This window comes from Syngnathus typhle, linkage group LG19, assembly GCF_033458585.1.
Source record: "Syngnathus typhle isolate RoL2023-S1 ecotype Sweden linkage group LG19, RoL_Styp_1.0, whole genome shotgun sequence".
NCBI lineage: Eukaryota > Metazoa > Chordata > Actinopteri > Syngnathiformes > Syngnathidae > Syngnathus > Syngnathus typhle.
The window spans coordinates 1,605,249-1,625,216 of NC_083756.1; the positions used below are offsets into that span (position 1 = coordinate 1,605,249).

Below are 19,968 nucleotides of genomic sequence, written 5' to 3' on the forward strand. Positions count from 1 at the left end.
CATGCTTCCACAATGGAAGGTGTGTAGGTGGAATTGAGGAGGTCTTCGAAGTATTCTCCCCACTGACTCACGACGTCCCGAGTCGAGGTCAGCAGCACGCCATCTCCACTGTAAACAGTGTTGACGGTGCACTGCTTCCCCCTCCTGAAACGCCAGATAGTGGACCAGAATTTCCTCGAAGCCGTCCGGAAGTCATTTTCTATGGCCTCACAAAACTCCTCCCACGCCCGGGTTTTTGCCTTAGCAACCGCCGAAGTTGCGTTCCGCTTGGCCATCCGGTACCTGTCAGCTGCCTCCGAAGTCCGGCAGGCCAAAACGGCCCGATAGGACTCCTTCTTCAGCCTGACGGCATCCCTTACTGCTGGTGTCCACCAGCGGGTTTGGGGATTGCCGCCACGACAGGCACCAACAACCTTACGGCCACAGCTCCGGTCGGCTACCTCAACAATGGAGGTGCAGAACATGGTCCACTCGGACTCATTGTCCCCCGCCTCCTCCGGGACGTGGGAAAAGCTCTGCCGTAAGTGGGAGTTGAAGCTCTTCCTGACAGGGGATTCTGCCAGACGTTCCCAGCAGACCCTCACAGTACATTTGGGCCTGCCAGGTCGGACTGGCCTCTTCCCCCACCATCGGAGCCAACCCACCACCAGGTGTTGATCAGTTGACAGCTCCGCCCTTCTCTTCACCAGAGTGTCCAAAACATGCGGCCGCAAATCCGATGACACGACTACAAAGTCGATCATCGAACTGCGGCCTAGGGTGCCCTGGTGCCAAGTGCACACATGGACACCCTTATGCTTGAACATGGTGTTTATTATTGACAATCTGTGTCGAGCACAGAATTCCAATAATAGAACACCGCTCGAGTTCAGATCGGTGGGGCTGTTCCTCCCAATCACGCCCTTACAGGTCTCACTGTTATCACCCACGTGAGCATTGAAGTCACCCAGTAGAACGATGGAGTCCCCAGAAGGAGCGCTCTTCATCACTTCTGCCAGGGACTCCAAGAAGGGTGGGTACAAAGCGATAGAAAAAAAACATATAGTCAAGTCGTTTGATTGAAAAACATTATTATAGTATTTTATTTATGAAAGGAATCACGCAAAAAAACCTGCAAGGAATTGATGCACCAATTTCAAGAGGGTTCTTGTGGCTGTAACATGGCGGCAAAGCATTACTTTTATCTAACTAAAACTCAATTCATTTCAATAGAAAGGGAGAAAAAATTGCAACTAGGTGAAATCATGAATGCCGGGGTACAAATATCCAGCTAGTGAAATAAATGAACTCCTCTCCAATTCTATCGAAGTGCACTTGTGGCTGTATAAGTGCATCCTTCCACTTCCACCCCCCCCCCCTCATTTGAGGAAAGTATCGAGCTTCCTTTTGATATTGTCAAAGGAGTCAGTTCCCATGTAGTCCGCCTGGCCTTGCTCCCATTTCTGCTTGCGTTCCTCAGAAGACGGCTGCTGCTCCTTCTGCTGTTGCAGCTGCGGCGGCGACAGGTGGACCGCTGCAGCCGCGGTCGCCAGGTTCTCCTTCATGGCCTGAGGAAACCAGTGAAAACAGCCTATGAGTCCCAAATAAGGTACTTTGTAAAAAATGTTTTAAAAAAGCATCAGAAGAAATGAATGTCGCAGAAGCTCTGATGTGAGGTGGGAGCAAAGCCAACAAGCTTTGATTTGCTTGAGTTGAGCTTCTTCCATACCTGTACGCTGCCAAAAGTAACCATGTAGGAGAACTTTACGGGAAAATCAGGAACATCATCCACCACCAGAAATACATAACAACAATTATATTTACATCATCTGTCATGACTGAAACAAAGTGCATCACATTGAAAAAAATACGGACGGTATAGTTACCTCACCGATGCATTCCGAGTGGAAGGCCCGCTCTCCGTATTGCTCTTGGAGCATCGGAACCACACTGGCCGAGTACAAGGCCCACCAGTCCAGGAGGAAGGAGGGGTGCGCTCCGCCAGATATCCCTTTGCTTTTGGTGTCCAGGCTGTGATTCCAAGGTTTCGTCTTCCCCAAAAAGTGGACCACCTTGGCCTTGGCGCCGTAGCTGAAAGAAGACCGAGCGGAGTCAACGAAGGTTTTGATTTGGAAAAACACGCTCATCAGTCCTGCATTGCCAGTGTCAAGTGGCATGGTGGTACGGGATGGTGCAAGGTATTTAGGTATTGAATTTGGCCCAGGCATATTGCCTATCCCAAAACATGCAGTAGTTCAAGATTTCAATAAGAGATGGTGTGAAAGCTTGACATAGGGGTGACCTGATGGAAATTAACAAATCTAATAAATTAAATTGTTAGCAATTGGGAGGACACGACCTGTTCAAACACGTAGCAACGCACAATTTTGGAATATGAGTTTGCTATGCCATAATTTTAAGATGTAACAGCTTGAGCGATATCAATATATGTGTTTAAGTTGGAGGAACCCATTATTGTGTTAAGTACTATTATGTGTTGAGATTGATCTTTATTAGACAAGATACTATATGTGATTCATGTTGCAATGTTTTGTCCAACCTGTATTTAACATTGGTGTTCCATCCATACCTGAATGTATTAAGTTGAGAGGAGACATTAAGGGCTAATAGTGAAAGAAAGAACGAGCAAAACAGGAAACATCTGCATCCGGTGACGGACTGTGGTCAGGCGCAGTGGTTGCTGCTTGAAGCAAGGTTGCCAAGACAACCAGTGGTGCACCTACATATTACGATGAGGTAATGCCAGAAGCCTATAAATATGTTGCCCGAACACAGAGCGGGCGCGCTTCTTCCTGGTCAGGGCGATGGCCCGGAGTAAAAGAACGAAGATGGATTTTTCATTCTTTTTGAGATTGAACCAAAAACTACTCAAATGAATTTCCAGAGTCTTCGCATTGGACTTTGTCAAATTTTAAGCTTTGAGGAAGGCAGAGGAGACAGCCGCTCCGGGCAGAAAGAGGAAGAGGCCAATTTCACTTTTTTGGCTATGCTCCTCACAGCCAGACCTTTCCTCTTTTTTAAACAGAATTCGGATTTCGGAACAAAGGAGAGCCGATCACTCGACTTGTTCAACCAAATAGGATTTTAGACCTTTAGTCTCCTCTTTTGTTCTGAGTGGGTGAGTCTTGTTTTTTTTTGTTTTTTTTACTTGTACCGTTTTCTTCCATGTATAATGCGCCCCCATGTATAATACGCACCCTAAAAATGACATGTCAATTTTTTATTTTTTTTTTTTTAAGTCCCAATGATCGTCACACACGCATCTGGGTGTGGTGAAATTTGTCCTCTGCATTTGACCCATCCCCGTGTGATTTCGATCCATCCCCTGGGGGAGAGGGGAGCAGTGAGCAGCAGCGGCGCCGCACTCGGGAATCATTTGGTGATCTAACCTCCCAATTCCAACCCTTAATGCTGAGTGCCAAGCAGGGCGGGAACGGGTCCCATTTTTATAGTCTTCGGTATGGCCTTAACTAGGCTGGATGTATTTTTTTTGTTGGCGTTGATTTCTCCGACTGCCCGTAAAGGCACCACCGCGATCAGTTAGGTTAAAATGAAGAGAGGAAAGTGACGTGCGGACATGTGAAAAAGGCGGCTCTGTATGGGAGAGAAGTTGAAGAGGAATAAAAACACCCTTGGAAACCAAAACTTGCCCCTCATCGTGACTCGGAGCCACAACAAATGTTTCGGATTTGTATAGGGTACATTGTGACAGCAAACGAGCAGGTGATCTCGCAAGCGTCTGATACGAGAGCATTGCGTTCGTATGGAGCGTGTTTGAAGTGAACAGCAGAGACGAAAGGAACAAGGCAAAGTGTTGTGAAATAAAATATTACCTGTAATACGCATTTTGTTATTTGCTGTATTAAACTATCACATTCATTGTCAGTCAAGAAGAGAAGAGGACTATTCGCATTGGATCCATAGTGCGCATGCGCAGTGATACTGCCTCCGTATGACGTCCAGTCCGCAATGGAGATTAAAAAACAAACAATATTTGACAATAACACAGGTTTCTGTTCCTGTCTTTGGTAATGTCACCCTGTCTTTGTTCCACGTCGTTGTCGGTCAGTCCTGTTGTTGGTTTTGTTAGAGAGTTATGTTAGTTTACCAAGTCTGTGTTTTGAGTTCCTCCAATGAACCCTGGTCCAAGCTGCACTTGGTCACCCTGCTTCTTTCCACACTCCATCCGTGACAAGATTTTCTTCAAAAATTGTTGTACCATGATTTTCTTCAAAAATAAATAAATAAATAAATTAAAATAATAATAACAAAATTGTACCCATGTATAATGCGCACCCCGGATTTTAAGACAATAAATTGGTTAAATTTTGCGCATTATACGTGGAAAAAACGGTAATTCTTTTTCTTACTTATTCATTAAATCTCTTCTTAAGCCTTAATTCGGTATCGATTATTTTGTGTTAACTATGTTGAGCATGGTTTTCTATGCGGTAATTACAACTTTAAAATGTCTTTATTTCCCTATCATAGTCATTCTTTAAATCCGTTCAATTATTTTTAAAGTGAAGACAGCTTTAATCCTTAACATCAGGAATTGTCAGATCTGGTTTGAAGTAGTTATCTTGAGCTCAGCTAGGGCAAGGGCGCTCTAGTAAATTAACGAATCCTTGAGGTCTTAACAAAGACATCTAAAAATATCCGTAACATAACACAAGCATCAAACACCCGAAGGGAGCCATCATCATGGCGCGGTCATTTTGACGACTCAACTCGAATTGAGTTACTCGGCTCGCGCGTCAGATGACTTGAGAGGGATTGGCGTCGTAAAGAAATTAGTTTGATTCTGGTAGAATTAATTTAACTCGGGTGGTTAGAAACGGACGAGTCCCTTCACCCCGGCTTATAAAAAGTGCGCGTTTGACATTTTGGCACCCAACGTGGGGGGTGCACAGCCACAAGAGTGGACCCACAATGACCTGGCTGAGTGGTAAACATAAAAGGTCTTTAAATAAACAGCTCTATTTGGGGATTTGCAATCAGCTGTTGGGGTAGAAACCCTATCCGGAGATGCAGCCGTCCCAATACTCAAGTCGTTCTCAACTCCGTGTCAGCGTGTGATTACCAGGCCGTGATTTGCGTACGCCTCATCACGGCGTACGCAGACACTTGGCTGTCGTATGATTTTACTCTGCAACTTTATAAAAATAACTCAGTGCCCAGCACCTCTTTTGTGCGCCACTGACGGCTACATTTATCACCCCACCCGTTGCACGTTCCAAATATTCAAGGCACCCGCTCCAGTATGTCAGCAAAGTGAGACACATACTGCTTGAAAGCCGGTAGGTACGTATAAATGGCGATGCTGCTCAGGTTGTAAATGAAGGGAAGGTGTTTTGAAATGTCAGCCGTAGCCCAGTCGCTGAAGAAGCCGTTTAGTACTCCTTGGTCTCCCCCTGAAACAGAAGGGAGGCATCAGGATAGTATTAGCTCCGTTGAACAATCGTGCACCAAAAACAACTGCTGCTTATATTTCCCAGTAGCGTGAAAGCCAGACTTCTTAATTCCTCTACCTGCTCTGTTAAAATTGTTGACGTCTATAGCAGTCAATGGGAGTGAATGAGTTGCCTTATGAGTCGGTATGATTTTTACGCAATCATCTGGACATGAAAGCTGACTATTTAATACACAGTGTACATTACATGTATGCTGCTACATTTCACAGTTGGCGGCCAGAGCTTTACAGTATGTGTCACACGAGCGTTACAGTTGACACCTAAGCCTCTTCCTCAGCATGGCAAATATCAAAGATCACTGTGTTGCTAGAAATAGGAAAGCTTGCCTACTTTCTGCTCACTACATTTTTATTCAATGGGAGGTTTGACAATGACTGATCGGGACAACTCAGGATGGATCCCAACACTATCAAAGTGGAAAGCTTGTGAATTTTGCAGTTTTGGAGTTCTTGGAAGTTACATTTGCGTCCAAGTGTGTGATTAAACTCCAAAGTTGTTCTTTGACAGTTTCCACCCACTCCTGAGGGCATCATTGCTTAGCAGGTAGCGTGCATTTTTTTTTCTATTGCATTTCCAAAATGACAAACAATCAGCCTAAAGTGAAAACATCCGAGCGGGCGCGCCCTGGGTTTTTTATTAGTTTTTACCGTTCCTCATGGTTTAATTGCATTTATGATGTTTCATGAGTCATTTTCCTTCATAAATTTAAAAAATAACAAATTAAAAGAGCACACAAAACACATTTACACTCAAAGCATCTGTTAAATGCCAACTGGGGTGCAGTGCGCACTCTTAAAGATTATACTGGCTGTAATGTCTTCCTTTTTTAATTGCCCTTTACTCCATTATAGAAGCCATATCCAACTTCCCGTCGTGAAATATTCTGCAAATAATGCTTGTAAGTCATCAAGCGAGGAAGGTAGTTAGCGCCGGCGTCTTAATTGACTTCCGTTGCTTCAGAAAAGTTTCAAGCGCATCGTTTCATCCCTCATTTGCTTTATTGCGATAATACCTAGTGCACTTATTATTTTTTTCCCCCCTGAAAAAATAATATTATCCTTCAAGGGATGGGAATAATTCAGGTAACGCACCGGCGCCGATTTACTGATATTAGCAGTCAACTCAATGAACTACCGTTTTTTTTTCCATGTATAATGCGCCCCCATGTATAATACGCACCCTAAAAATGGCATGTTGATGCTGAAAAAAGCCTGTACCCATGTATAATACGCACCCAAATTTTGACTCTTACTTAAGTCCGTAAACGTAAAATTATTTCAGAAAAAAGATCATCTTTTGGAATAACTGGATGTTATTCTGCCGGTCAATATTACTGCGCATGCGCTAGCAAACTCGATAGCAAAGAAATGTTTCGGATTTGTGTAGGGTACATTGTGACAGCAAACGAGCAGGTGATCGAGCAAGCGTCTGATACGAGAGCATTGTGTTCGTATGGAGCGTGTTTGAAGTGAACAGCAGAGAAGAAAGCGCATCTGTAATGACGGCCTCCGTATCATATCCGGATTTAAAAAATAATAATATATATATTATATATATTTTTGGTACCCATGTATAATGCAGATTATAGGACAATAAATTAGTTAAATTTTGCGCATTATACATGGCAAAAAACGGTACTCTCTTCATTAACGTTTGTTTTGAAGTTTGATGTCCCTGAGTGTGTGTGTGTGTGTGTGGGGGGGGGGGGCGTGACTCTGTGACTCCAAATAACACGGGGTATCCTGCAAATGAGAACAATCAGCCATATCTCGATACTATTAATAAAAAAAAAATGCTAGTCATATTCATGACAAATCTGCCGTGTCCATATTTTTTTTGCAGTCTATCACGTTTTCAAATTCTGTTATGTTTTCTGTGTTGAATGACTCAGGGATTTCTGGTATGTAGTTGTTGATATCCTGCCAATTTACCGTTTTTTTCCGTGTATAGTGCGCCCCCATGTATAGTACGCACCCCTAAAAATGGCATGCTGATGCTGGAAAAAAGCTTGTACCCATGTATAATACGCACCCAATTTTTATGAATTTTTTTTTAAAAAAAATTTAATTTTTTTTTTTTTTTTTTTTTAAGTCCCAATGATCGTCACACACGCAGGGAGGCAATGGGTCCCATTTTTATAGTCTTTGGTATGGTCTTAACTAGGCTGGATGTAATTTTTTTTGTTGGCGTTGATTTCTCCGACTGCCCATAAACGCACCACCGCGCTCCGTGCGCATGGAGCGTGTTTGAAGTGAACAGCAGAGAAGAAAGGAACAAGGCAAAGTGTTGTGAAATAAAATATTACCTGTAATACGCATTTTGTTATTTGCTGATTGAAACTGCTAATTAAACTGTGAATTGAAACTAATAGGAAGAAAACAACTCTCGCTCTTTATATAGCTGACGTGTCTTGCGCATCCGTTCTGTGCATTTTATTTCACAACACTTTGCCTTTCTTCTCTGCTGTTCACTTCAAACACGCTCCATGCGACCGCAATGCTCTCGTATCAGACGCTTGCTCGATCACCTGCTCGTTTGCTGTCCCGTGCGCGCACGAAGCGCGGTGGTGCGTTTACGGGCAGTCGGAGAAATCAACGCCAACAAAAAAAATTACATCCAGCCTAGTTAAGACCATACCAAAGACTATAAAAATGGGACCCATTGCCTCCCTGCGTGTGTGACGATCATTGGGACTTAAAAAAAAAAAAAAAAAAAAAAAAATTTTAAAAAAAAATTTTTTTTTTTTTTTTTTGTACCCATGTATAATGCGCACCCCAGATTTTAGGACAATAAATTAGTAAAATTTTGCGCACTATACACGGAAAAAAACGGTATTGTTGTGTATCAATTAGGGGTGTAAATCGCGGGTTTTGTCACGATACAATATCACGATACATCGCGATATAGTGCTCTACGATCAATATATATATATTTTTTAAATAAAAAATATATAACAATATCCTGATTTATAACAATTCATACGCAAAATCAACAAGATACTGCAAACTCTTTATTTAGGAAATTACAAGAGTATACAAAGTAGTAGTAGTATACAAAGTGCTTATTTTAACACTGAACTTTGATGTCGTGTTTTTTCTTTAAATATAAATATAGAGATTTGTGGTCCCTGAATATTTGATCATCGCATGGCAGGATTTACAAACTGCACGTGTCTTGCCCGTTACGCTATCTTTTCCTTGGAATCCAAAGTGCTTCCAAACGAATGACTTGAAGCCTAAAGGGGAGCAAATTTTCTCGTCTTTTTGGACACTAGCCATAGCACCAGCCCAGGAGCCGCGTACTAGTTGTCGACTCCCCTTTCACGTGCCTGCTCTGCTCACAACACAACACGCCGCTCACTGCTCCCGGAAAGAGGAAGCAAGCAACAATGAACTGGATTTCAAAATAAAGTTGCGTCTAATGTCCGATGTCAAACACGGCGATATGAATCGATGTTTACGTTTAGCATCGATGCCAATAAATCGTAGAGCATTATATCGATTAATCGATGTGTATTGATGAATTGTTACACCCCTAGTATCAATGCACGCAGGGAGAGGACACACCGGATCACATCGCTATCTCTGTTGTCTTTTAAAAATATCATTCATAATCTGAAGAGTGATGGAAAACTTAAGTGCCATTCTGGCTAAAAGGGCAAAGCAGCTTCCAGTCACGTGTTGCACAAAACACCAATGCTGACTTTTTGATACACTGATAGCGATAAACAAGGTATGCAGCTTCCAGGATCCTGACGGTAAACCTGACACAACCCCCCCACCTCCCGCGACTTGTGCAAGTTTGCTTACCGTCAAAGCTGCCGTATTCTGTGCAGTAATGAAGGAGTTTGTCATAAGTCTCCACAGACGGACAAAAAACAAACACGCCCGAGTTGAAGCAGTCAGGCCAGCCGGGATCGGGGGCAGCTGACAGTTCTTCTCTGTCAAAGAGCTCATCTATATTCGAAAGCACCTGAGATGGAAAACATGCTCAGGCACTTTTTTTCAAATTGATTTGACATCAATTTGTCTCACCAGAGTGTCTGCATCCATGAAGACACACTTGGAGTAATGTGTGAGCGTCCAGCAGTGGAGTTTAGTGAAAGTGATGCCTAATTCGGGCCTCTTCAACAGCGCCAGGTTAGCCACGTCGCCGCTATCGAGCACGTCCACCAGCCGAACCTCGTCGAAGATCCTCCTCAGCACGGACCTGACAGTTTTTCAAGCGTCAGACAACAACAACACAGGATTGATGGATGGGATGGGAATGGAGATTCCTTACTGGCATTCTTCAGACACATGGGGTCCGATGAGGGCTGCCAACCTTTTGGAGGTTTTGTGGCACCGCAGGGACTGACCCAGAACCATGGCTCCCTTCGCATAGCTGTCATTGGTAGCCAACGTCACAAAAGCTTGGTCTGTGGGCGTTGTAAATTCTTAAGCAACATTTCAAATGGCTCCCTTGTGTTTTAATAACCTTTGAAATATGAAAAGAGTGACAGCTATGGAGTTGTTGTGGTTGTTGTTGCTACTTTCGGATTGTCCTGTCACGGGTCGCCCCAGCGAGGCACGCACATGATTTGTCTGGCACAGGTCGTAATGCCAGATGCCCTTCCTGACGCAACCCACCCATTTTATATCCGGGCTTTGGACCAGCTGTCAAATAATAGCAGAAAATACTAAACAATACATCAAACTGCCAACCACCCTCTCCGACAGGGACATTTGGCATCCATTTTGTTTGACGTGAAGTGAGTGATGTCTTGTATAGCACACAAAGTGACAAAAACACAGTCGTAATTCTTAAAGAAACGGCCTTACATGTTGCTATAATTATTTGTCGAATTGGATTTAAAGAACGTTAGGCGAACCTGAACAATACTAATCGACACAACCCGACTTTACATATTTTGTCATCCATGTTCAGTTGTCATGGCGACCAGATGTTATGTTACCAAATTATGCAACCATACAGGCTAGCATAAAAAATATCTCATTCAATTTTTGGCAGTTTATATGCACAAAGACAGCGCTAGACGATAATAATCGTAATTATTGTATTGCATCTGACAGGGTTATGACGTCATAGCAACACAACTCAACTGAAAATATTCAATAGAGTATTTGTCACTTTTGACAGTCCTTTTTTAAATAGTTCAAATGCAAAATTAAAGTAACAAATACTGCACATTGTTCAATTGTTTGATGTCACTGCGTCTTGTGATGACAGCACGAGTGATGACGTCAGGTGATCGACACACTACTGACATTTAACCTAAAAAAGATCACTTAAAACCTGTACACACATGAGTTTGAGTTTAAAGTAACGACACACACTCCAAGTAGAAATCGCGCTTTGTCACTCCGGTGACATTTTAGCTCGGCGCCTCGTTTTATATTTCAGTACAAACTTTTCCACGCTCGTCGCACGCACTTCAAGTGTCAGGTCTCGCCCCTTGGACAGTATCGCGTTATTTGGAGAAAATGTCGCGTTCCGTTGTCCCATACCTGCCATGACCGAAGGAAGAAATTCCAAGCTACGTCTTCGTAGCTTCTTGGACACGACCACCGCACGCACGCACGTACACTCAGGGCAGCTTTGGCGTGCAAACGAAAAGGAGCGACTAAATTTTGGCGTGGTGCATTTATAGCAGTGGGACAGTGGTCAGCGTCATGTGACTGGGAATGGGGGTGTCCCGTATGTCCTGTCTCCTGTCCACGCACGCACACATGCTACCAAACCGTGATTTGAAACCGTAACTAACACCGGCTAGTAACCCCAACTTGAAAGCTAATTAACTTTACAATCCTTAATCACTTGCCTTGACCCCCTATCTGAGAGCAGAGTGGTTGGAGCCGCTCCAGCAAAGCAAACACTACCCCAAATTACATATTTTTTAGCACAAGTTATATAAATAGAGTAGTTAAGTGACCAGAAGTAGCGTGATAATACAGCTCCGCAAATGACGCAGAGTGACAGCTAAATGATAAATGGTAAATACGGCCAGTCCTTTAGAAACCCTTGATCCGATTCCACTATAACTTAGAAGGGTTCATCTTAGACCCTATATTTAATTTTATATATACTAAGCTGCTTCACATCGGAATGTGTAAAGCAGAGTGTTGCGGTGCTCTGAAAATATTTGAAGAATGTTGCAGTGTTGGAGGACATATCAAGGAACCGTCCATAAAGCGTATGATGCCTAAATATGATGCTTTGGCATCACCTTGTGGACACAGGGAAGTACGGCAAATGCACTTGGTGTTTCCCAACTTTTATCGCATCAACAGGCTTGGTGTATTTTACGTTAGAAAAAACGGATGTACATGTCATCTGTAAACGCATATGGAGTTAGTATTTGTTTTTCGTTTTGTTTAGGTACTACTTGTTAATTAATATTTTTATTTTTTCTATAAATGTTTTTGTTGTGCAGTTTCAAAAAATGTATTGGAAATTATCCACAGCAATCAGTTTTATTGGCGCAGTTTTTTTTCTCTTTAACTCCACGGAGGCCTAGGCTGACTCTAAATAAATGTAGTGTATTGTCACCCTGACCCCCATCACCAAGGGCGACGAGACTCAGTACAGGTTGGAGGTTGACCTTCTGACCGCGTGGTGCAGGGACAACAACCTCCTGCTGAACGTCAAGAAGACCATGGAAACTGTTGTTGACTTCCGGAAGGGTCACACCCAACACCTGCCGCTGACCATCGACGGTGCTGTGGTGGAGAGAGTGAGCAGCACCAGATTCCTGGGGGTGCACATCAGTGAGGACCTCTCCTGGTCCGCCAACACCGCATCACTGGCCAAGAAAGCTCACCGCCGCCTGTACTTCCTGCGGAAACTCAGGCGAGCGAGTGCTCCTCCGGCCGTCATGACTACATTCTACCGTGGCACCATTGAGAGCGTCCTCTCCAGTTGTATCGCTGTCTGGGGTGGTAGCTGCACTGAATACAACGTGAAGGCCCTCCAGCGCATAGTGAACACGGCTGGTTAGATTATTGGTGCTTCACTCCCCTCCCTGAAGGACATTTACACCTCCCATCTCACCCGCAAGGCAACCACGATTGTGAGTCATGTGAGTCACCCCGCTCACTCTTTGTTCGATCTTCTGCCCTCTGGGAAGAGGTACAGGAGCCTGCGCTCCCGCACCACCAGACTCACCAACAGCTTCATTCTCCAGGCTGTTAGGATCCTGAACTCTCTCCCCCCTTCTGCGTAGCGTCCTGTACTTTTGCGCTATATTCTGACTGTCTGCTGTATGCACACTTGCTCCATTTTTGCTCCTCTTATTTATTGTGTTGTTTGTTTATTTATTATTTATTCATCACTCTTATTTATTCATTGTTTGTGCCTTCTTGTTTGTTTGTTTTTTGTGTTGTTTACTTGTATGTATATTGTGTACTACGTCTTGTCACCGTGGGATAGTGGGAACGTTATTTCGATTTCTTTGTGTGTCTTGGCATGTGAAGAAATTGACAATAAAGCAGACTTTGACTTTGACTTTTAAACTATATAATTTTAAATTGAATACAGTGAAGCCTGTATAGTGGGCCCATTGTTTTTACTAGCTATACATGAGTGTTTTATTCTACATTTGTTCCCCCCTCCCATCAGACGAAGCAGCAGACACTCTATTATCATACACACATAAAGCTTTGATTCAGCACGTGGGGATAGATCATTGATTTTATTGTTCACACTCATCTTGACATTCTCTCAAGCACAGCAAGGAAACATGGCGGGTGGTGACCGTTCCCATGGATACGGGGCTGGAGATGGCGGAGAGGTTGCCAGGGGCAGGGGGGGAGGCTGGAGAACTTGTTGGCGGGGGTCCTTTGCTTCTCTGGTCCCACTCTTTTTTTTTTTTTTTTTTTTTTTTTAATAGAGGTTCTTCTGCACATAAGCAGCGATGTGCTTGACGGCTAGCATGGTCTCCTCGCACGTGGGCTTAATCTGAGACTCAGGCAGCAGGAAACCATAACGACCGGTGTCGCGCAACTCAAAGGTGAAGGAGTATTTCACACCCAGGTCGTAGGCCCAGTCGTCGGAGCCTCCGGCGGCGGGGTCTGAGGGCACGTAAACAGAAGCTTTGTATACAAAGAAGCTAAGGTTAGCCTAGCATGGTTTTGGTCGCCGAGACAACTAGTTACTAGACTCTCAAGCCTTTCACGGTGGGTCAGTTTTACTCACAGATGGTCGCTGCTCCAGGTCCACTGGTGTAGCGGGTTCCATACAGACCACGAAGAGCGGCAGAAGCTCCCTGTGCGATCTTCAGCTGCAATGAATACGGAGGAGAAATAAAAGACACGATTCGGCATGTTTTCTTCTTACACTACCAGTCATTATAGATCAGGAGAAGTTTGCATGGGGGGGATCCTCGACTTGGAACAGACTTTGGTGATCAGAAAAAACACACACACTTGGATTTATGAGTGGAAATACTTGCAAGTTAGGATTTAAAGATGGACGAGAAGCCATGAACTCAATCCAGATGATAACGGCAAAAAACACGCGCGTACGCACGTATAGCGTATTATTACGGAAATTGCGCCGGCACCCGGCAGGAAATGAAATCAAGGCACGCTCAGGAAATGAAATTCCTCATCTGCGAGACTTCTTTTGTTCTTCATCTCCTTTCAAGTGTCAAAAAGATGCCAAGCATTAGTGACTGGAGGTGCGAGTGTGAACTAACTGGATCCTCCCAAACGAGAGCCAGAAGTTTGGTACTGACCAGCTCGCTGTGGTGCGCAGCCAGCTCATACGTGTACGAGTAAGGGAAGAGCAGCAGCTGCGAGTATGAGTGGATGGTGATGTAGGCCTTGATGATCGACTTGTTCGCGCGGATAAAGTCGGCCACATTCTTGACCTCAATCTCTGACTCGGGTTTGTAGCCGCAGAAGGTGTCGCTGCAGGGCTTGCTGGAGGCTCCGATGGCTGAAATGAAGACCCAGATTGTCGTCTCCATTGACACCTAAAAGTGTGTCTCCATCATTTTCATCCTACTCACTGCACCAGCCGGCGTTCCAGTTCCTGTTCGGATCGGCTCCGATGCAGCTGGATCCAGATCTCCTGGAGCGGGTTTTCCTCCACATTCTGTTCTGAAAAGCATACAGAGCAAACACAGTCAGTCATCTTTTTTTTGAGGTTGGGGGGCACTTACGCTCTTGTGGGTGTAGTCATAGCCGTCAATGTTGAAGACTGGAAGGACGTAGACATCCATCTGGTTGAGCAGATTGGTCATCTGAGAATCTTTGCCGTAGGTGGACAGAGCCTGAAGACACAAAAGTGGTTAGGAAAACATCCCTCATTTTGAAACTGGGGGGGTTCTTTGGCTCGGACCTCCTTGACAAACCACTGGCAGAAAGCAGGCGAGATCCACTCCCTGGCATGGATGCCGCAGTCCATGAAGATGGCGGGCTTGGCGAAGCTGGACTTTTTGCCGAGCTGCCGTGGCAGACAAATGGTCAGATGCAATCATGTTCCATGGCGAGATCTGTTGCTCAAAAGGCCTGACCTTGAGGAGAGTCATGGGGCGTCCCTCGAAGGTGTTACCAATCACCTGCTTGCTGATCAGACTCGGGTTGGAAGAGGAAATGGATGCAATCCATGCCTGGACCTAACAGAACAAAAAATTGCAGATTGAGGAAAAAAGTGGAAGCTACAAAGAGGCATGCCACTTCTTCTTACCTTGTCCCAGCTGTTGTAATTGATGTAGCTGTGGCTTCGGGGTGAAGCCTCATTGTCGGCCTGGTCCTCAACGGCAGACTGCAGGTCGTCAATGAGCACCCTTTAAGAAAAGGCATTTAGCCAAAAAATGCTAATGCTAGGTTGACGGGAGAATTTCTCAAGACGACTAAATCCGAATCTTACTCATGCTCCATGTCACTTTGCAGCAACATGATGAGCACCATGTCCTGGTACAAAGCGGGCACACGGATGTCCACGTCCGTGTCGATGGTCACCAGCTCGACGCTCTCGGGTCTCCAGAAGTCCACCTAGTAAAAAAGACAATCGTGCTTGAGCTACAGGGACGGCACGTGAAGTTACGTTAGAGTTGAAAGTCTACCTCGATGGTCTGTGCCAGGTCCTTGATGAGGGTCACATGTTGGTCCAAAACTGGTTTCAGACGCAGCACTTGTTCGCTGGCGGGAAAATTGTATTCATGAATTTATTCCGGAGAAAACTCTTCAAGCTCAGTCAAACTTGGCAAAATACAAGAAAAGGCTCTCGGTATGATACACCGATGATAAAGTGCATCACAGCGGGGTGTAACGAAGACCTCCCGAAGATGACAAATTTCTTGTTTGCCGCCGCATGGAAAATTGTAATACTCCGAGTTGATGGGAGGCTAATTGAACTGGATCAGAAGCCAGCGCCAGCCATGATGGATCGCAGCCACTTGTCACAGTATGCAGCATGAGCAAAAAGTATGATTTGCTCAGTGTATTTGGCATGGAAAAGAAAAATTTAATTGTCTGAAGATTGGGAAACGTTACCCGTCGAAGCGAGCGACGTTCGCCAGGGCCACGGCGACCAGTCTGAAAAGCAGGAGGATTCTCATGTTGGCAAGTCGGCTGACGTGGCCGCTGCAAGGCTCTTATAAGCGTGGGCACGACCCCCCCCCCCCCCCCCCCCCCGTCATCAGTTCCGACATGCATAAGTCAATCATTAATACAACCGAGGTGTTGAAACTTGCAAGGTGATATTTTTAGGAATGATGACACATTTCATAATCAAGCAAAGAAGTAAGAAAGATAGATTAGTATCCATTTTTATGTTATATTTTTATTTATATTCTCACATATTCACAACTGTACACATAGAAGGTAAAAAACAATATATCGACATATTTAAATACCACAGACCCTTACTACTTTTTTTTTTACATTGTTACAACCAACTATATTTTGGACATCGCCACGAGGAGCACATTGGACAGTACAACCACCAAAAAGCGTCCTCAATATTTTTGTCGTACAGTACATTGACGCCACATTTGTCGCTTGACAAATTATTTTATTTTTTTAACTTCTGACTGCACACACGAAACATTTGATGACCTCTAAGCATGACGACACCGTGTCCTTATGGCCCCCACTTCAAATGCTGCATGCAAATAAAAAAACCCATGCAAGAAATTAGACACGAAGTCCACCATTTTGTTTTTAGGTAACTATTTTGGGCTTTCTAACTTAGATCACAAGGGAGGGAAAATGCTTTTTTCTTTGTAACTGATGGACCAGCATGCTACAGGACATCAAGACAGACCAGCATGCTTCAGCATTTCCAACCGTGGAATGTCTTCTTCTTCGGCCTCTGTAATCCCCTCTCCCCCGCCCCTGTTACTTCCCATCGGACGAAGCCTTGCTTTTCAGGGCAGTCAGGCTCAGAGCCTCGGAGGCCCGAAAGGACAAGGCGCTCATCTTGGAGCTGATGCTGGGGTGTCCCCCAGTGGGTCTGGACGGCGAGCAGCGCAGCAGCCGCTTGCAGTTCTTGCGGAAGTTGCGTCCCACAAACCCGTAGACGATCGGGTTGACGCAGCTGTTGAGATAAGCCAGGCAGATGGTGAAGGGCATGGCCGTGTCGATGATTTCAACCAAGGTGCAGTTTTCCATCTTCATGAGTTGGGTGAGAACCTGCAGCAAGTGGAAGACCTGGTGCGGCATCCAACACAGGAAGAACGCCAGGACAGCGGCGGCCAGCATCCGCAGAACCTCGTCGTCGCGAGACCTCGAGCTCTTCTGGATATGCCTGGCGCCAACCAGCGCCCGCCCGATCAGGCAGTAACAGGTGATGATGATGACGAAGGGCACCAGGAAGCCCATCAGGCTCTTCATGAGGCTGATGGCCAGGAGGAGACCCTTGAGCCTCTCGCGGTTCTCCGAGGTTGGGTGCAGGACGCCGCACAATGTGTTGTTGGTGTTGGCCACGTTGAGCACGTCCCGTGTCAAGGCTGTGGGCACGCTGAGGACCAAGGCCACCAGCCACACCACCACGAAGGTGATGCGGGCGTAGGCCACCGTGCGGAAGCGTCGTGAGCGCACCGGGTGCACGATGGCCAGGTAGCGGTCGATGCTGAGTGCCGTGAGGAAGAAGGTGCTGGTGTACAAGTTCAACATGGCCAGCCCGGCGCTGGTCTTGCACAGAAACCCACCGAACGGCCAGTGGTAGCCTGTGGCGGTGAATGTGGCCCACATGGGCAACGTGATGAGGAAAGTCAGGTCGGAAACGGCCAGGTTGAGCACGAAGATGTTGGCGACCGTCTTGAGCCTCATGTAGCAGTAGATGACGGCCACCACCATGCAGTTGCCCACCATGCCGATGACGAAATTGCAACTGTACACAATGGGCACCAAGGTGAAGATGATATTGTGATTTCCGGACATGCCGCATGTCAGGTTGATCTCCTTGGTCGTCCTTGCTGTCACGTTCTCCATTTTGCCGCTTGGATTCCGCTGACAGCTGTTAGAACTTTAAAACAAGCCTTGGGCCTTGAGTTGCTGTAGCTTGTCCTATAAAGAAGTCACGAGAAGAAGAAAAAAAAGACATCAGAAAGTGGCAGAGTCTTTTGTTCAATGATAATTTCTTTTTTTTTTTTTAATAAACATTAAAAAATTATGGAAAGATGTTTGGATAACGTGTCCAGCCCCCCACCGTCTGTCTTCTCAGTATGACCACTATGCAAGTCAATAAAAGAAAGAAGCTATTTTTAATGCTAGTACTATTGCCACCTCTGGCACCAGCACGACCCATAAACGCTAAATCCACACAAAAGCGCTCATCCCTACACACGAGCTCATTACCGAGCCCGGCATTAAAAGCATCCTTACGCTTTATGCTACCTCGCTAAAAGAGGAGGGCGTGAAAAAAACAGATGTCAAATGCCCGTATAATCCAAAAATGCTCCTGAGGAACATCGTTACTCAGATGTTCAACGTCCCGACTCGTCATTTAATGAATAGGCTAATGAATGGCGACATTCCGTCCGTCCACCTGGGTGGATCCCAGAAGGATAACGTTATTAATAATTCGACAATTTCATTTCTGCGCAAAGTGCTGGAGAACTGAGGCTGCCTTGAAATGAATTGTTGCAATATAAAATGTGAAATTTAATGTCCAGTTCTTGCTCAATAGGATAAAATGTGTCTGTATGCTTTGGTGAGCAGATGTTGCTTGCGGAGTTCTTTTTTTATTTTTTATTTTTTTTTTAAATGTCCAGGAAAGCAGCATCAGGGATTTTAGTTTCCTTTCCGGTCCCTGTGCGTTACGGCCTGTGTTAAAGCTCTCAAGATCCGCTTAGCGCGTCATTAAAGCACAAAAGGTATAAGAAGACACGTTTGAAAAATGCTCGCCTTGATACGTCGTGCCTCAGCGTGAGAACGTCTAATCAGCGTGCACCTAAACAAACAAGACAGCGGGGATTCGGCTCTCTGGAAACTTTTTTTTTTTGGCCCGCCGGTGAGAAAACCAAACCTGCGTGTGGTGGAAAATTAGCCCGGGGGTGGTGAGCCTTTGCTTCCATTCGTACGGGCAAGAGAGATGATATTAAACTACCTGGTTTTATGTTTATTGGCTCTGTGGGCCTCATTAGTTGGCCTAAAATAATTGTCGCGGCATACACTAAATAAATGAGTCACTGTTGTGGGCTAACTCCATTTTTTTTTAAAATGCAGCTTTGTGGGTAAGTGATTTAAAGTTTTGTTTGCCTTTTGAATGTCTACCACCAAAAGTTTAGCCCAAACACCCATCGGCTCTATCAAAAAAAAAAAAAAAAGAGTTGAGTGTGCAAATGGACTGCCCTCTAGATGTGAACATTGGAACTAAATCTTGATTATTATTTCATTTTTGCGTTAAATCTATTCATTCACCAAAAACTACCTACTCTATTGGTCAGTGGATCACTTACTAAATCCGCGTTTGTGAAGTATTGTGGCAAAATTCAAGCTGAAGTATAATTATAAGTATACAAAAATACAATTTTAAAAACAAAATTATGAATATATATTTTTTGTGGGGTGTACACTATATTATTATTGCCATTTTTATAAAGTGCTCAAGCGGACATTTGACAGCTCACTATGACCACAAGAGGTCAGTATTGCTAAGCTAATATTGTAGTTCAGTGGCAATGGCTCGTTCGTTTTATATTACTGTATTTTTTTGTATATATCATAAATGATAAATATTCAAAAATTTTGTAATTGAATAATTGTGAAGACAACATAAATCAAGTGTTACATTTATGCATTCATTCCTATAATACACAAGTAAATATTAATGCTAGTCGCCATTAACGGAATTTTTTGAGTGAGCGCTTTGCTATTTTTCTTGTCAACAATAAAGTGGCATGTCAAAAATGTTAGTCCAATAATTAACTTTACATAATAATAAACATTTTCAGGTAATGTACAATTCATCACAAGTGATGGAAGCCGATTCCACAGCATTCTATCAGAACAATTTAATCTTCCCAACTTTGGTGAGGAACAAC

At 44.5% G+C, this 19,968-nt stretch overlaps 3 protein-coding genes across 13 annotated transcripts in view; all 3 read right to left on the bottom strand.

Moving 5' to 3' along the window:
- Nucleotides 1-1,053: 1,053 nt before the first annotated feature.
- Nucleotides 1,054-11,143, bottom strand: gyg1b (glycogenin 1b). 5 transcript variants are annotated; one of them, XM_061265656.1, is made up of 8 exons: nt 10,982-11,143; nt 9,756-9,891; nt 9,509-9,683; nt 9,284-9,446; nt 5,288-5,414; nt 1,871-2,070; nt 1,709-1,741; nt 1,054-1,547 (listed from the first exon to the last, which is right to left on the bottom strand). In XM_061265656.1, the coding sequence occupies exons 1-8, from the start codon at nt 10,986-10,988 to the stop codon at nt 1,456-1,458; spliced, it is 933 nt and encodes a 310-aa protein (XP_061121640.1). In that variant the 5' UTR covers nt 10,989-11,143; the 3' UTR covers nt 1,054-1,455. The 5 variants fall into 5 exon arrangements, with proteins under 5 accessions (XP_061121640.1, XP_061121638.1, XP_061121636.1 ...); XM_061265654.1 differs by having other exon boundaries at nt 1,866-2,070; XM_061265652.1 differs by having other exon boundaries at nt 1,709-1,772; nt 1,864-2,070.
- Nucleotides 11,144-13,145: 2,002 nt separating this feature from the next.
- On the bottom strand, nt 13,146-16,044 carry cpb1 (carboxypeptidase B1 (tissue)). Its single transcript, XM_061265777.1, has 11 exons — nt 15,974-16,044; nt 15,544-15,619; nt 15,348-15,472; nt 15,165-15,264; nt 14,992-15,093; nt 14,817-14,921; nt 14,638-14,748; nt 14,485-14,575; nt 14,209-14,411; nt 13,668-13,752; nt 13,146-13,543 (listed from the first exon to the last, which is right to left on the bottom strand). The coding sequence occupies exons 1-11, from the start codon at nt 16,036-16,038 to the stop codon at nt 13,356-13,358; spliced, it is 1,251 nt and encodes a 416-aa protein (XP_061121761.1). The 5' UTR covers nt 16,039-16,044; the 3' UTR covers nt 13,146-13,355.
- Nucleotides 16,045-16,242: 198 nt separating this feature from the next.
- Nucleotides 16,243-19,968, bottom strand: part of agtr1b (angiotensin II receptor, type 1b) — a 47,582-nt gene continuing 43,856 nt past the window's right edge. For all 7 annotated transcript variants that reach the window (XM_061266174.1, XM_061266177.1, XM_061266175.1 and 4 more), the window contains one exon: nt 16,243-17,989. In XM_061266174.1, coding sequence (XP_061122158.1) covers nt 16,820-17,914 — 1,095 coding nt within the window. In that variant the 5' untranslated portion in view covers nt 17,915-17,989 and the 3' untranslated portion in view covers nt 16,243-16,819. The remainder of the gene's footprint in view (nt 17,990-19,968) is intronic.